Source organism: Thalassophryne amazonica, chromosome 8, assembly GCF_902500255.1.
Source record: "Thalassophryne amazonica chromosome 8, fThaAma1.1, whole genome shotgun sequence".
In the NCBI taxonomy this organism is placed as follows: domain Eukaryota; kingdom Metazoa; phylum Chordata; class Actinopteri; order Batrachoidiformes; family Batrachoididae; genus Thalassophryne; species Thalassophryne amazonica.
The window spans coordinates 105,589,686-105,607,382 of record NC_047110.1 but is presented as its reverse complement, the minus strand read 5'-3'; the positions used below and the strand labels follow the sequence as shown (position 1 = coordinate 105,607,382).

General features: G+C 42.8%; 1 protein-coding gene across 2 annotated transcripts; it reads left to right on the top strand.

Moving 5' to 3' along the window:
* The first annotated feature begins 56 nt into the window (after window positions 1-56).
* Window positions 57-13,605, top strand: si:dkey-12e7.1 (uncharacterized protein LOC557553 homolog). Of its 2 annotated transcripts, XM_034177174.1 has the most exons (5): window positions 57-106; window positions 282-314; window positions 468-549; window positions 11,016-11,643; window positions 12,872-13,605. In XM_034177174.1, the coding sequence occupies exons 4-5, from the start codon at window positions 11,080-11,082 to the stop codon at window positions 13,457-13,459; spliced, it is 1,152 nt and encodes a 383-aa protein (XP_034033065.1). In that variant the 5' UTR covers window positions 57-106; window positions 282-314; window positions 468-549; window positions 11,016-11,079; the 3' UTR covers window positions 13,460-13,605. The 2 variants fall into 2 exon arrangements, with proteins under 2 accessions (XP_034033065.1, XP_034033066.1); XM_034177175.1 differs by lacking the exons at window positions 57-106; window positions 468-549 and having other exon boundaries at window positions 258-314.
* Window positions 13,606-17,697: the final 4,092 nt, after the last annotated feature.

Here is a 17,697-nt window from a genome sequence, read left to right as displayed (position 1 = left end):
ATTTATACATTTAAAAAAGAAAAAAAAAGTGCGGTCCAACCGGCGTCTGATGATGACGTCATCAGTCCAACGACATGGAAAAACAACAACAGAGCCCAGCTATTCGGTAGCTAGCTTTCTTAGCTGCTGAATTTGACGTTATTTTTTTATTTATTTATTTGCATAATAGGCTGTGATTTCATAGTCTTTAGTACATCGTCGTATCAAAATGTATTTTTGGAATTTTGCTTATGCGCAGTTTCAAGGTTTAATTTAACGTTTGTTGGTTTTGTTCTTTGTAGTTCAAGAAGAGAAGAATCCTGTTCAATCAAAAGGTGAATAAATAACTGCACAACTAATCAAGACAGTTTTACATCAGCTCAGCTAATTTGCTCAATGATTAAGAAAAAACTCAACTACACGTTGAGTTAGTTGGTTGTTGTTAACTGGTTTGTACTTCCCACCATTTGTTTGTTATGCTTGACTAGGTGCACACCAAGTCCTGAACTGAACCAGCTTTTATGACTCTGGACTGACTGCTGGAACCTGCACAACTGTGAGATTGAGCAGGTACGGGTACCAAACAAGCAGAACTTAATCTGGATTATCACCAAAATTTGGCAGGGCTCTGCCTCTTCCTGGACTTGGCCATCGTACGTTTGTGTGGCGAAAGTGTCAAGCGTTTGACGCAGTGATATTCATGCCTTTGGGTCCTCTGATTGAGAGATGCCTTGGAAGAGTTTATGGAGTTGCTGGTCAGTTAAGCCCCTTTTACACTGGCACAACTGTAGAGTTGCGCATTGTAGCGTACCTACTACGTTGAGTTATGCAGCTCAGCGGTAAGTTTTTGCTCCCCAACGCAGCAGTAAGCGGAAGAAAGTAAACATGTTTAATTTTTTTCTGCGTAGAGCACTAACAATTAAAGCACGCCATTTTAAGCAAGTGCGCTTCTGCATGTACCTCTGCGCTACACTGAGCTACTGCATACAAATCTGCACAGCTGTACACTGTAGAAACTGAGTCGTGGCTCCGAACGTTGCGTGGTAGAAGTGCTTCTGTGGAGGGAGAGGCTTTGCAGCGTGATCACCCTTGTTGTCTTGGTGCTGCTAAGTGCCGACATATCCTTGATGGCTGTGTATTTATTCACAGCAGGGAGGCTTTGCAGGAGCATGGAGCTGAGGGTCGACATGAAGTAATAATATTTTGTGTCTCTGGTGATCTCTGAGAGTGAACTGCGCCTCAGTTTGTGCAAACCAGACGGCAGTTTATAGAGTGTGAAAAGGTTTCAGATTTGTGTGTGGACAGGCTTGATCCACACAGCCTGCAGCACATCTGATCCAACGTGCGCAAGTCTGTGATAAATGATCCACACAGCCTGATGTAGCTCCTCTAAAAAAGAGAGCTTTAAATCAGAAGTGCCTGACTCCGTGGTATAACTCACAAACTCGTAGCTTAAAGCAGATAACCCGTAAGTTGGAGAGGAAATGGCGTCTCACTAATTTAGAAGATCTTCACTTAGCCTGGAAAAAGAGTCTGTTGCTCTATAAAAAAGCCCTCCGTAAAGCTAGGACATCTTTCTACTCATCACTAATTGAAGAAAATAAGAACAACCCCAGGTTTCTTTTCAGCACTGTAGCCAGGCTGACAAAGAGTCAGAGCTCTATTGAGCTGAGTATTCCATTAACTTTAACTAGTAATGACTTCATGACTTTCTTTGCTAACAAAATTTTAACTATTAGAGAAAAAATTACTCATAACCATCCCAAAGACGTATCGTTATCTTTGGCTGCTTTCAGTGATGCCGGTATTTGGTTAGACACTTTCTCTCCGATTGTTCTGTCTGAGTTATTTTCATTAGTTACTTCATCCAAACCATCAACATGTTTATTAGACCCCATTCCTACCAGGCTGCTCAAGGAAGCCCTACCATTATTTAATGCTTCGATCTTAAATATGATCAATCTATCTTTGTTAGTTGGCTATGTACCACAGGCTTTTAAGGTGGCAGTAATTAAACCATTACTTAAAAAGCCATCACTTGACCCAGCTATCTTAGCTAATTATAGGCCAATCTCCAACCTTCCTTTTCTCTCAAAAATTCTTGAAAGGGTAGTTGTAAAACAGCTAACTGATCATCTGCAGAGGAATGGTCTATTTGAAGAGTTTCAGTCAGGTTTTAGAATTCATCATAGTACAGAAACAGCATTAGTGAAGGTTACAAATGATCTTCTTATGGCCTCAGACAGTGGACTCATCTCTGTGCTTGTTCTGTTAGACCTCAGTGCTGCTTTTGATACTGTTGACCATAAAATTTTATTACAGAGATTAGAGCATGCCATAGGTATTAAAGGCACTGCGCTGCGGTGGTTTGAATCATATTTGTCTAATAGATTACAATTTGTTCATGTAAATGGGGAATCTTCTTCACAGACTAAGGTTAATTATGGAGTTCCACAAGGTTCTGTGCTAGGACCAATTTTATTCACTTTATACATGCTTCCCTTAGGCAGTATTATTAGACGGTATTGCTTAAATTTTCATTGTTACGCAGATGATACCCAGCTTTATCTATCCATGAAGCCAGAGGACACACACCAATTAACTAAACTGCAGGATTGTCTTACAGACATAAAGACATGGATGACCTCTAATTTCCTGCTTTTAAACTCAGATAAAACTGAAGTTATTGTACTTGGCCCCACAAATCTTAGAAACATGGTGTCTAACCAGATCCTTACTCTGGATGGCATTACCCTGACCTCTAGTAATACTGTGAGAAATCTTGGAGTCATTTTTGATCAGGATATGTCATTCAAAGCGCATATTAAACAAATATGTAGGACTGCTTTTTTGCATTTACGCAATATCTCTAAAATCAGAAAGGTCTTGTCTCAGAGTGATGCTGAAAAACTAATTCATGCATTTATTTCCTCTAGGCTGGACTGTTGTAATTCATTATTATCAGGTTGTCCTAAAAGTTCCCTAAAAAGCCTTCAGTTAATTCAAAATGCTGACGGGGACTAGAAGGAGAGGGCATATCTCACCCATATTGGCCTCTCTTCATTGGCTTCCTGTTAATTCTAGAATAGAATTTAAAATTCTTCTTCTTACTTATAAGATTTTGAATAATCAGGTCCCATCTTATCTTAGGGACCTCGTAGTACCATATCACCCCAATAGAGCGCTTCGCTCTCAGACTGCAGGCTTACTTGTAGTTCCTAGGGTTTGTAAGAGTAGAATGGGAGGCAGAGCCTTCAGCTTTCAGGCTCCTCTCCTGTGGAACCAGCTCCCAATTCAGATCAGGGAGACAGACACCCTCTCTACTTTTAAGATTAGGCTTAAAACTTTCCTTTTTGCTAAAGCTTATAGTTAGGGCTGGATCAGGTGACCCTGAACCATCCCTTAGTTATGCTGCTATAGACGTAGACTGCTGGGGGGTTCCCATGATGCACTGTTTCTTTCTCTTTTTGCTCTGTATGCACCACTCTGCATTTAATCATTAGTGATCGATCTCTGCTCCCCTCCACAGCATGTCTTTTTCCTGGTTCTCTCCCTCAGCCCCAACCAGTCCCAGCAGAAGACTGCCCCTCCCTGAGCCTGGTTCTGCTGGAGGTTTCTTCCTGTTAAAAGGGAGTTTTTCCTTACCACTGTAGCCAAGTGCTTGCTCACAGGGGGTCGTTTTGACCGTTGGGGTTTTACATAATTATTGTATGGCCTTGCCTTACAATATAAAGCGCCTTGGGGGAACTGTTTGTTGTGATTTGGCGCTATATAAAAAAATTGATTGATTGATTGATGTGTGTACATGAGCCAGCAGGGATCCATCCATTAAAATGCACATCAGAAAACATGATTACATTCTTTCAATTCATAAAATGGATTTCTTTCAAAATCCAGAGAACACAAACAGCAGGTCTCGAAAAAAAAAAAAAAAAAGCAGACAGAGAGACTGAGTTGGTGACTCCAAACATTGCGTGGTAGAAACAGAAGCCGGTTTGTGAGCGCTACTGTGGAGGTAGAGATGCAGCTGCTTCCTCCATGGGGCGGTGCTGGTGTGTGGTGTGGGCCTGCTGGTGTGTGGTGTGGGCCTTCTGCTGCTGCGTGTGATAGGGCGAGTGTGGCTGCTGTCATGCTGTGGTACTGGTTGGCCAGAAGAATTTGTCAGCCTCTTCTGCCAGCGCACGGCAGTCCATGATCTTGGTGTTGGCCAATGCTGCGTGCACCTGAGGAGGGAGTTGGTTCACAAAAAGTCCAGCTGGTGTCCTCTCAGGAGCTGCAGCATTCTGTTCATGAGCACTGAGGGCTTGTTGTCCTCCAGCCTGTGTAGAACGAAGAGCCTGCTGACCATTTCAGTGTCTGACAGTTCAAAAATTTCATCTACGGTCATCTCTCAGAGCGAACTGTGCCTCGGTTTGTGCAGACCAGGCCTCAGTTTACAGAAGTGTGACTTTGAGCATCAAGTGTGAAAAAGTTTCAGCAGCAGTGGACATTCATGTTTGAACAGCTTTGAGCCACAGAGGTGTGATATATAAAAACAGAAAAGATAGAAAGATCGGAACAGAAAGATTGCAAATGGCTGCATTCTTTTCTGAACAACGTTTGAGTCGCTATATGAGACAGTCCTTTTGTGCACGCGTGTACGTGTCCTAAAACACATCCAAACACTGAATGCATTCATCCAGAGTGAATCAGCTGGAAAGAAGGTGAAGAGCGTGTATTTGTGGCTGATCCACGTAAGTAACGCCTGTGTGTGCATAATCAGAACTGGACGTGTCCCTGATCAGAACAGGTAATTGAACCAGCACACGTGCATGTGACTGACTGCATGATCACACAGCCACAGTGCCCAGTGATCAGAAACAGCAGTGTTTTGAAAAAAGGCAGCGAGAGAGAGAGAGAGAGAGACAGCGCTATCTCTCTCTCTCTCCCCCCCCCCCCTCTCTCCCTTCCTCCCCCCCCACCCTCTCTCTCTCTCACTCTCTCCCTCTGTCTTGTTCTCAATGCTGAAGCAAGAAACGGGATTTAAGTTTGCTTGTGCGTATAAATGGCAATGTTTTCTCCTTTTTTTGGGGGGGGGGGGGGCACAAGGACTCTGAACTTTGCAATCTGATGTTCCCAGCCCTGGCAAAGAAGCAGTGTGTCCTGCTGTACATCTGGAAACTTAAGTGCCATTTGCTTTTTACCGTTTTGAGAAGGGATAGCATTTCAACAATGCAAAAAAAACAAAAACGTAGTGGGCAGGAGTGCGTCAAGGGCAACAAGCGACAGTTTGCATACATTAAAAGCAAACATACACAGCTGCAAGCAACACTCTTAAGGCTATGAAATTGGGCTATTAGTAAAAAAAGTAGAAAAGGGGGTGTTCACAATAATAGTAGTGTGGCATTCAGTCAGTGAGTTCGTCAATTTTGTGGAACAAACAGGTGTGAATCAGGTGTCCCCTATTTAAGGAAGAAGCCAGCACCTGTTGAACATGCTTTTCTCTTTGAAAGCATGAGGAAAATGGGACGTTCAAGACATTGTTCAGAAGAACAGCGTAGTTTGATTAAAAAGTTGATTGGAGAGGGGAAAACTTATACGCAGGTGCAAAAAATTATAGGCTGTTCATCTACAATGATCTCCAATGCTTTAAAATGTTCAAAAAAACCAGAGACGCGTGGAAGAAAACAGAAAACAACCATCAAAATTGATCGAAGAATAACCAGAATGGCAAAGGCTCACCCATTGATCAGCTCCAGGATGATCAAATACAGTCTGGAGTTACCTGTAAGTGCTGTGACAGTTAGAAGACGCCTGTGTGAAGCTAATTTATTTGCAAGAATCCCCTGCAAAGTCCCTCTATTAAATAAAAGACGTGCAGAAGAGGTTACAATTTGCCAAAGAACACATCAACTGGCCTAAAGAGAAATGGAGGAACATTTTGTGGACTGATGGGAGTAAAATTGTTCTTTTTGGGTCCAAGGGCTGCAGACACTTTTGTGAGACGACCCCCAAACTCTGAATTCAAGCCACAGTTCACAGTGAAGACAGTGAAGCATGGTGGTGCAAGCATCATGATATGGGCATGTTTCTCCTACTATGGTGTTGGGCCTATATATCGCATACCAGGTATCATGGATCAGTTTGGATATGTCAAAATATTTGAAGAGGTCATGTTGCCTTATGCTGAAGAGGACATGCCCTTGAAATGGGTGTTTCAACAAGACAATGACCCCAAGCACACTAGTAAACGAGCAAAATCTTGATTCCAAACCAACAAAATTAAGGCCTCGCAGATGTGAAGAAATCATGAAAAACTGTGGTTATACAACTAAATACTAGTTTAGTGATTCACAGGATTGCTAAAAAAGCAGTTTGAACATAATAGTTTTGAGTTTGTTTCCCATGTAACAATAAGAAATTTATTCAAAACCTGGATTAATCTTTTTAGTCACATAGCACTACTATTATTCTGAATACTGTTGTACATTCTGAGTAAGCATCAGCTACTGTATTGTGGTTATGTGGGGCCTTTCAGTATGCGTGAATCAGCATGCAGGATGCCCATATTTCACATGGCTGTGGCAGATTTGTCTACCTTCGAGCCTTTATTGTCATTGTACATACATGGATCTTCTTTTGGCTGTTCCCGTTAAGTGTCGCAACAGTAGATCAATCCTGTCCTCTGTGTCTTCCTCTGTCACACCAACCACCTGCATGTCCTCCCTCACCACATCCATAAATCTCCTCTTTGGCCTCCCTCTTCTCCTTCTGCCCAGTGGCGCCATCTTCATCATCCTTCTCTCTATATACCCTGGGTCCCTCCTCTACACATGTCCAAACCATCTCAGCCTCACCTCTCTGACTTTGTCTCCAAGCTGTCCCACCTGAACTGTCCCTCTGATATGTTCATTCCTAATCCTGTCCATTCTCGTCACTCCCAAAGAGAATTGCAACATCTTCAGCTCTGCCTTCTGTCTTTGTGTTAGTGCCACTGCCTCTAAGCCGTCCAGCATAGCTGGCCTCACTCCTGTCTTGTAAACTTTCCCCTTCAGTCTTGCAGATATTCTTCAGTCACAAATCACTCTTGCCACCTTTCTCCATCCACTCCACCCTGCCTGCACTCTCTTCGTCTCCTCTCTACTACACTCTCCATTACTTTGGGCAGTTGACCCCAAGTATTTAAACTCAGCTACTTTCACCAGTTCTGTTCCTGGTAGCCGCACTATTCCACCAAGCTCCTTCTCATTCACACACATGTACTCAGTCTTTCTCCTACGGACTTTCATTCCTCTTCTCTCCAAAGCATATCTCCACCTCACCAGACTAGACTCAACTTGCACTCTACTCTCTCTACAGATCACAATGTCATCTGGAAACATCATAGTCCATGGACACTCCTGTCTGATCTCATCAGTCAACCTGCCCATCACCACTGCGAACAAGAAAGGACTCAGAGCTGATCCTTGGTGTAATCCCACCTCCACCTTGAATGAGTCTGTCATTCCTACTGTGCATCTCACCGCTGTCACACTATTCTTGTACATGTCCTGCACTACCCTCACATTCTTCTCTGCCACTCCAGACTTCCTCATACAATACCACAACTCTTCTCTTGGCACCCTGTCATAAGCATTTTCTAAATCTATAAACATTCTCTGTACTTCTCAATCAGCGTTCTCAGAGCAAACATTACATCTGTAGTGCCCTTTCTCTGCATGGAACCATATTGCTGCTCACCAAGCGTCACCTGTTTTCTAAGCCTCACTTCTACTACACTTTCCCATTACTTCATGCTGTGGCTGATCAACTTTATGCCTCTGTAGTTATGCCATCATTCACATTACCCTTGTTCTTAAAAGTAGGAACTAGCACACAGTCTCCACTCCTCAGGCATTCTCTCACTTTCCAAGATTTTATTAAACAATCTGGTTAGAAACTCCACTGCCATCTCTCCTAGACATGTCCATGCCTCCAAGACACTTCCATGTTTCCACTGGAATGTCATCTGGACCAACTGCCTTTCCACTCTCCCACCATTGTTGTTACTGGGCGTGCACACACCCACATCTCACTGTTTTTGCTCATCGCCAGCAGTACCAGATCCGACATTCGGAGACGGTGGCCACCTGGGTACTCGGGACTTGGCGGCTCCAGTATTCTCCGGGTTCGGTGGCGGAGGAAATCGTGTGGTTCCGGTTCCTCTCAGGACAGACGTCTTCTATCCTCGAGCCTGCCCACACGTCACCTCTGTGGATTGACTGTTTGCAAAATTCTGTAATCCTCTGTATTTTGGTTGTGCTCTTTCACAACAGTAAAGTGTTCATATTCGGCTCTTTCATTGTCCATTCATTTACGCCCCCTGTTGTGGGTCCGTGTCGCTACACTTTCCCAACACTTTTACCACCCTAACCTGCTGCACATCCTTTCCAGCTCTGTCCCTTTGTCTGGCCAATCGGTACAAGTCCTTTTCTCCTTCCTTACTATTCAACTTCTTGTACAGCATGCTAAATACCTTTTCCTTAGCTTTTGCTTTTTCTCTTTTCGCCTTATGCTGCACCTCCTTATACTCCTGTCTTCTTTCTTCATCTCTCCAACTATCCCAATTCTTTTTTGGGAACCTCATTCTCCTTATGCTTTCCTGGGCACCTTTGTTCCATCACCAAGTCTCCTTTTCTTCCTTCCGCTGTCCAGTTGTCACACACAGTACCTTTCTAGCTGTCTCCCTCACCACATCTGCAGTACATTTCCAGTTGTCCAAAATTACTTCCCCTCCATCCAGTGCCTCTTTCACCTGCTCACTGAATTTCACACAACAGTCTTCCTCCTTCACCTTCCATCATCTGATCCTTTGTTGAGCTCTCACTCTCTTCTTTTTCTTCACCTCTAAAGTCATCCTACAAATCACCATCCTATGCTGTCTAGCTACACTTTCTCCTGCCACCACCTTACAGTCTCTGATTTCTTTTTGCTTGTGTTGCCTACACAGAATGTGATCCACCTGTGTGCACCTTCCTCCACTCTTCTGTGGTCCTCCCGTTTGTTAAAGTAGGTATTCACCACAGCCATTTCCATCCTTTTTGCAAAATCAACTACATCCCTGTCCTTGATACCATATCTACCAATTACTTCCTCATCACCTCTGTTCCCTTCACCAACATGCCCATTGAAGTCCGCTCCTATCACTACTCTTTCATGCTTGGGCACACTCTCCACCACCTCATCTAACTCACTCCAGAAATTTTCTTCATCTCACAACCTACCTGTGGGGCATATGCACTGATGATATTCATTATCACCCCCTCAACTTCCAACCTCACACTCATCACTCTGTCAGACACTCACTTAACCTCCAACACACTCTTATCATACTCTTCCTTTAAAATGACCTCAACACCATTTCTCTTCCTGTCCTCACCATGATATAACAGCTTGAACCCACCACCTATGCTCCTGCTCTTACTTCCCTTCCACTTGGTCTCTTGTACACACAATATGTCTGCCTTTCTCCTCTCCATCATATCAGCCAGTTTTCTCCCTTTACCAGTCATACTGCCAACATTCCAGTTCCAGACTCTCACTTCCACCCTTCTAGTTTTCCTCTTCTCCCGGTGTCTGTGAACACATTCTACTCCTTCCCTTCTTCTTTGTCCGGCAGCAGCCCAATTCTGCCAGCACCCTGTTGGGCAACGGTGGCAGTCGTTGCTAACCCAGGCCTCATCTGATCCAGTATGGAAATTTGCTTTGTACTCTGCATCTTTATTTTGGCTTGTTTCACGCTGGATGCCCTTCCTGATGCAACCCTACTCATTTTTTCCAGGCTTGAGACCGACACTCAGAACGTACTGGCTGTCCACCCCATGTGGCTGACTTTGTACATGCATGGATACCTCCAACAAATTTGTTCTCTGCATTAAAGCCATCCTAATTACAGTTAGACACAATTCCACCAGTGGGAGCAGTGGGCAGCCACAGTCTTACGTCTGAGGACCAGTCAGGGATGGGTCGGATGTATGTCTTGGTGGTTACATGCACTGGCACCAGTACGTGCTCCTAGACCAGACCTGATCTGCTTCTAACAAAGGACAGTTCCCCCAAATATTTGTAGAAGTTAGCTAGAAATGTTTGAAATAACCCTTTAACAATCTACCACACCTACCAGCAGAAGCATGTGAAAATGTTTTGTGGAGTTAGAAACAAATACGATACCAGTAAATGTTGTTGTATATGGAATTTCAATATTATGCAGAAAATAAGTAAATATTTTATTGCATCAAGTTGAGCCAAAGACATCTGGATTTCTTGTTTAGTTTTCAAGTTAATTCATCATCATCCATTGTTTTTGGCTCAACTTGTAAATATCTTCACCTGTTTAACTGAGAATCTTAAAATTGATAAGTTGGGTAGATGCACCGATAACATTTTGTTAAAGAGGTACAGATGTTTATCTTTTTTGATTGAGAAAATGGACAAAAGGAATTTAATGGTGGATTGAAATTTGGTTGATATATATTGTGGAATATTGTCCTGTCATGTGGTTCTTCCTGAATGTGTTTAACATAAGCTGTCTTCTAATTTTGTTTACGGTCATTAAGTGATTGTAAACCATCAAGTTCAAGTACAACAAACTAAAACGGGCAGATCACACGGAATGATTCCTTGTGATCTGCTGTTTTACAGTTATCAAAGGAGAACTGTGTAACATGAAAATGTTGAGTTGACTGAAAACATTAAAGTCCAATTCCACTGACAGCTGTACAAAAAGTGAGACAACCACAAGTCAGTGCAGTAGGGGGCAGAAGGTCTTTTTACGCTCCCTGATTCTGCAGATAATGCTGTGTCTTGACTTACTCTGCTGCTGCCTGATCTTGTCTGGTGAACTTGATCTTGAACGATCCTGGTTACTGTTGGAAATCAGAAGGGTTCGAGAACCAGATTCTAAAATGCTGACATTCCAAATGGGCAAAGACCTTACGTCACCCCAACTTTTTGTCGTAATTGCAATCTGTATTGATAAAAATATTGACTATTATTTATTTTATTTGAAACTTTACCAGGGCAGAGATACTCATGGGAAGGCCAGACCATAAAACCTTCTGGTGGAGAATGTGACATTTGCCCATGCGCACTAGAATCATTTCTTCAGCTGTCATCATGTCACCAAGAAAGAGGACTCTGGTTCCTTTAAACAGCCGGCGGAAAGCAGTGGATGATATCTTCCCATTCAACCTGCTGCCCATGGCGTGCCAGCTGCACATCTTTTCCTTTCTAAATGAGGTGGATAAGTGTAGCTGTGCTTTGGTGTGCCTGAGCTGGAGCTGTCTCGTCCGCTCGTGGAAGCTGTGGCGGGTGGCCGACTATTCCCGTCGTGGCGTCTTCCATCTGGGTCAGGAGGGACTGCTTGTTTCAAACCGTGAGTTTGAGAGGTGGAAATTCTGGGTCCACAACTACACGCACCACCTCATCTCCCGCCGAGCTAGCCTGCTGACGCTGAAGGCAAGTTTTGACCTGGGAGATCGCTGCAATAACTGGGGCGAGCTGCTGAATCACCTGCTTGATAATGTTGACTGTAGAGACCTCAGCCAGCTGGAGCTTAACTGGACCTTCACTCTTTTTGAGCCCCTGGACCTCAGGGTTCACTGCAGCCCCAACTCACACCAGGACAGCATCACCAAGATGGACCAGGTAAGTTGTAATGAAGCTTGATTGTAAATCTGTGTCAGGTCAGGTCAGTTCAGTTCCATTCATTTGTACAGCTTTGAATCATAGGTTAACTCAAAGGTCCCTTACGCCACACCATGAGCAAGCACACTGGTGAGAGTGGTAAAGAAAAATTATCTGAGTGTTTTTGGATTACAGGAAGAAACCTGAAGCAGCTCAGACTCAGAAAGAGGAACATCTGCTATGGTCATAGGAACATGATGAAATAAAAAGCACACTGCATACACTCAGGTTCATAATTCATTGGACAGTGGAGATGAAAAGATGTTAGTGTAGATTTTCAGCTTTAATTCAAGGAGTTGATCAAAATATTACATTAACTACTTCAGAATTATGGCCATTTGTATACATAGTCCCTTTATTTACAGAGTTCAGAAATAATTTTGGAGTCTGTAGACTCATTGAGTGAATGTCTTCATTGATCCCATGCTTGCCCTAATTTAGAGCCTGACCTGATATATTTGTTGGCCGATAATATAGGCCAATATGAGTGTTTCACTAATATTTCAGTATCAGCATTATTTTTTTCAGACATGTAAACATTTATTTTACAGAATATACAATGCAGAAAATCACTTTGGCTCTTGGAAACTGTGTCATTATGTAGTTTGTCCAGCAGAGGACACTCCAAACGCATTGCTTGTAATCCTGTCAAACATTGCCGAGACCCCATCATCCACTGGCCACGTTAGCTATAAGCAAAGTGACCAGCTGGCATTCATTTTTAATCAGAATAGGCATCAGTGACAAGAGATCAGTGGTTTCCATGTTGCCAGCTAGGCGAGGCCAGAATAGATGAGAAATCTATTTTATGCAAATGCCAAGCGATGTGACATGGTGACTGCCAATCCAAGTGAAGGCACTGTAACAGCAGCGTGACTTAAGTTGGAGGTTGCTCAAAGTAATCTGGGATGGCAGAATTGGCTCCCAGACAGCAGTATAAATGTTATTTTATCGCATATTTTGTAAAAGTTAGAGAGAAATAAAACTTTTTATATCGGCAGATAGATTAGTATCGTAATTTTTTTTTTCTTACTCCCTAATTTCGTATCAGTATCGACCCCCTCCAAAAACATCCATATCAGTTGGGCTCTACCCTAATAGCATGGGATAAGGTTGTTTTTAATTGTAATCCTGTGTGCAGTGTATGTACTCTATATCCATATAAATGTATAAATGTCTTATTTGACAGGCTACCAGTTTCCAGGAGCTGCTGACAAAGCTCACCCACAGCTGCCCTCGCATTTCCAAGATGCGTTTACATTTCGACTGGTCGGACTTGTCCGTGTCACTTCTCACACAGTTCCAGCAGCTCAGAGTTCTTGAGCTCAAGTACTTCTGGGTTTTTAAATTAGTCACTCCCTCAACCTTGCAGACACTAATCAAATCCCTGCCAAACCTGAAGTCTCTGACTTTGCACATCCTGGTGCCACTGAGGAACCTGGGCATCTCCTACACTCTGGAGTCAGACTCTCTGGAGTTCCTGGATGTGTCAGCCAGCCGAGGTCTGGTATTCTCCTCTCTGAAGCTGCCTGCGTTGCGCGAGCTTCGCGCAAAGAAGATTGTCTGCGGCATCACACTGGATCGGAGGACCAGATTGAGGATCCAGGGTAGGTGGCCGTGCCTGTACCACGTACTAAGGGAGGGGACACCAAAACTGCAGGCCTTCAACCACGAAAGGCTTCTGCCCACTTGGAGAGAACAGAGTTACAGGGAACTGTCCGCCATCCTGGAACAGTCCTGCTACTGTGTCCAGCATCTAGACAGCTGGCTCTGGTAATCCACAGTTTAGCATAGGACAGTACCGTAAATGTAGGACATTCTATAGATGGTCATGGTCATTAGTGTTTAGGTTCCAGGGGGAATGATGGGTATCAAAAACAGAATTATCAACATAGCCATTCCAGGTGATAGAGGGTGATTCTGTTTTTGTTTGTTTTGTTTATTTGACTGTGATTCCAAGCCATGTGACTTTACATTCAAGCCTGACCAACATAAATTTTTTGGGGAAACTGATGCTGTCATTCATATATATATATATATATATATATATATATATATATATATATATATATATATATATATATATATATATAGTAGTGTTCAGAATAATAGTATTGCTATGTGACTAATTTCAATTCAATTTATTTTCCTTTATATAGCGCCAAATCACAACAGAGTTGCCTCAAAGCGCTTCGCACAGGTAAGGTCTAACCTTACTAACCCCCAGAGCAATGGTGGTAAGGAAAAACTCCCTCTGAGGAAGAAACCTCAAGCAGACCAGACTCAAAGGGGTGACCCTCTGCTTGGGCCATGCTACAAACATAAATTACAGAAATAATTCACAGAACAATTCATGGACGAATATACAAGAATTGCTGTTTGTGCACAGGACAGGAGGGTTGCCAACACAAACACAACTCCCATCTCTGGATGGAGCTGCACCTTAAACAGAGAAAAAACAGAATCAGGCATCAGAAAGACAAAAAATACTGTATAATTTGCCAGCATTAAACAACAAGAAAAACAGAAGAAATACTATGGTGATCGCCGGCCGCTAGCCCTAAACTTCACTTAAAAGACACTAAAAAGATTAATCCAGGTTTTGAGTATATTTCTTATTGTTACATGGGAAACAAGGTACCAGTAGATTCAGTAGATTCTCACAAATCCAACAAGACCAAGCATTCATGATATGCACACTCTTAAGGCTATGAAATTGGGCTGTTAGTAAAAGAAAAGTAGAAAAGGGGGTGTTCACAATAATAGTAGCATCTGCTGTTGACACTACAAACTCAAAACTATTATGTTCAAACTGCTTTTTTAGCAATCCTGTGAATCACTAAATTAGTATTTAGTTATATAACCACAGTTTTTCATGATTTCTTCACATCTGCAAGAAATGGAGTCATCCAACTTGTGGCACCTTTCAGCTGTTATTCCACTCCAAGATTCTTTAACAACATTCCACAATTCATTCACATTTCTTGGTTTTGCTTCAGAAACAGCTTTTTTGATGTCACCCCACAAGTTCTCAATTGGATTTAGGTCCAGGGATTGGGCAGGCCACTCCAAAACATTAATTTTGTTGGTTTGGAACCAAGATTTTGCTCGGTTACTAGTGTGCTTGGGGTCATTGTCTTGTTGAAACACCCATTTCAAGGGCATGTCCTCTTCAGCATAAGGCAACATGACCTCTTCAAGTATTTTGACATATCCAAACTGATCCATGATACCTGGTATGCGATATATAGGCCCAACACCATAGTAGTAGAAACATGCCCATATCATGATGCTTGCACCACCATGCTTCACTGTCTTCACTGTGAACTGTGGCTTGATTTCAGAGTTTGGGGGTCGTCTCACAAACTGTCTGCGGCCCTTGGACCCAAAAAGAACAATTTTACTCTCATCAGTCCACAGAATATTCCTCCATTTCTCTTTAGGCCAGTTGATGTGTTCTTTGGCAAATTGTAACCTCTTCTGCACGTCTTTTATTTAACAGAGGGACTTTGCGGGAGATTCTTGCAAATAAATTAGCTTCACACAGGCATCTTCTAACTGTCACAGCACTTACAGGTAACTCCAGACTGTCTTTGATCATCCTGGAGCTGATCAATGGGTGAGCCTTTGCCATTCTGGTTATTCTTCTATCCATCTTGATGGTTGTTTTCCGATTTCTTCCACGTCTCTGGTTTTTTTTTAACATTTTAAAGCATTGAGATCATTGTAGATGAACAGCCTATAATTTTTTGCACCTGCGTATAAGTTTTCCCCTCTCCAATCAACTTTTTAATCAAACTATGCTGTTCTTCCGAACAATGTCTTGAACGTCCCATTTTCCTCAGGCTTTCAAAGAGAAAAGCATGTTCAACAGGTGCTGGCTTCATCCTTACATAGGGGACACCTGATTCACACCTGTTTGTTCCACAAAACTGACGAACTCACTGACTGAATGCCACACTACTATTATTGTGAACACCCCCTTTTCTACTTTTTTTTACTAATAGCCCAATTTCATAGCCTTAAGAGTGTGCATATCATGAATGCTTGGTCTTGTTGGATTTGTGAGAATCTACTGAATCTACTGGTACCTTGTTTCCCATGTAACAATAAGAAATATACTCAAAACCTGGATTAATCTTTTTAGTCACATAGCACTACTATTATTCTGAACACTACTGTATATAAAATGTGTGTATGTAAATGGAAATGATTCCTAACATTTCGTTGTCAAATTCTTATGTCAATGTAATTGAGGCTTGATGTTTTACAGTTTAAAGATGAACGTTATTATAAATAAGTATAAATATATCCAACAACCAACCTACGGCACTCTGCCTACACTTGGATTGGTAATAGCCCGCATCTCATTGCTCACCATTTGAATGAAATAGACTTCTCATCTATTTTGGCCATTCATTTTAAAAATGAATGACAACTGGTCGCTTTGCCTCTGTCTCTTGTAACTAATGTGACCAAGGTTGAGATGGTGTCCCAGCTATGCTTGACAACATTGTAAACAATGTTGTGACAATCCCCTCTGCTGCAGAAACTACATGATGACAATTTCCATTTCCAACAGCTAAAGTGTTTTGTGAATTGTTTATTCTGTAAAATAAAAGTGCTCATGTTGACACATACGAGGTCTCTTAGATAATAAACCGACCCTTTTATTTTTTTTTTTAACTATATGGATTTGAATGACATGCGATTACACCAATCATGCTTGAACCCTCGTGCGCATGCGTGAGTTTTTTCACGCGTGTCGGTGACGTCATTTCCCTGTGGGCAGGCCTTGAGTGAGATGTGGTCCCGCCCTCTCGGCTGAATTCCTTTGTTTCACACGCTGCTTGAGACGGCGCGCGTTGCTTTATCAAAAATTTTTCTGGACCTGTGAGGAATATCCGAGTGGACACTATTCGAGAAATTAAGCTGGTTTTCTGTGAAAAGTTTAACGGCTGATGAGAGATTATGGGGTGTTTCTGTCGGTGTAAGGACTTCCCACGGAGCGGGACGTCCTGCAGCGCTTCCAGGCGCCGTCGTCGGCCTGTTTCGAGCTGAAAACATCCTAATTTAAGGCTTAATTCACCCAGGACATCGTGAGAGAACAGAGAAGATTCAGAAGAGGCCCGCATGAGGAATTTATGCGGACATTCCACTGTTTAAGGACATTTTTTTTAATGAAAGACGTACGCGCAAATTCGCCGAGTCGTTTCCGTGACGACTCGGCAAATCTGTGTGCGCCGCGACAGGAAAAACACCTCCGTGTTGAAAACCATTTGTAGAATTCAGGCGGCTTTTAATGGCTTTCAACAAGTGAGTAACTGAGAAATTGTTTAACAGCTTGGGCATGTTCCAACTTGCCCGTTAAGATTTCCAACGGAGGTGTTTTTCCTGCCGCGACCCCCCGCGGTCGGGTCCAGCCCGACATGCGACTCTGCCCGCACGTTCTTTCATTACAAAATGACCGTTAACAATGGAATGTCCGAATAAACTCCTCATGCTGACTTCTTCTGAAAGTTCTCTGTTCTCTGACGACTTACTGCGTCAACAGAGCCTGAAATGTGGAAGTTTTCAACTTGAAACGGCGAGACACTGCCGCCTCGAAGCGCAGATCGCCGTCAGGCGCCGTGGACCGTCCTTAAAGCGACACTACCAGACCAAAATCTCTCATCAGCCGTTAAACTTTTTACCGAAAACCAGCTGAATTTATTGAATGGTGTCCACTCAGTTGTGCCTTACAGTTTTGAAAAAATTTTGATCAAACAAAGCAACAGTCTCTGAGCCATTCCTAAACAATGAAAAAAATCGACGAGCGGGTGGGCGACTCCTCACTCAAAGACTGCCCACAGGCGAATGACGTAACCGACAGGCGTGAAAAAACTCTCGCATGCCCACGAGGGTTCAAGCATGTCTGATGTAATCACACGTGATTCAAATCCATATGGTTTTTGAAAAAATAATAAGGTCGGATACTTTTCTAATAGACCTCGTATTATCACAGATACTGATATG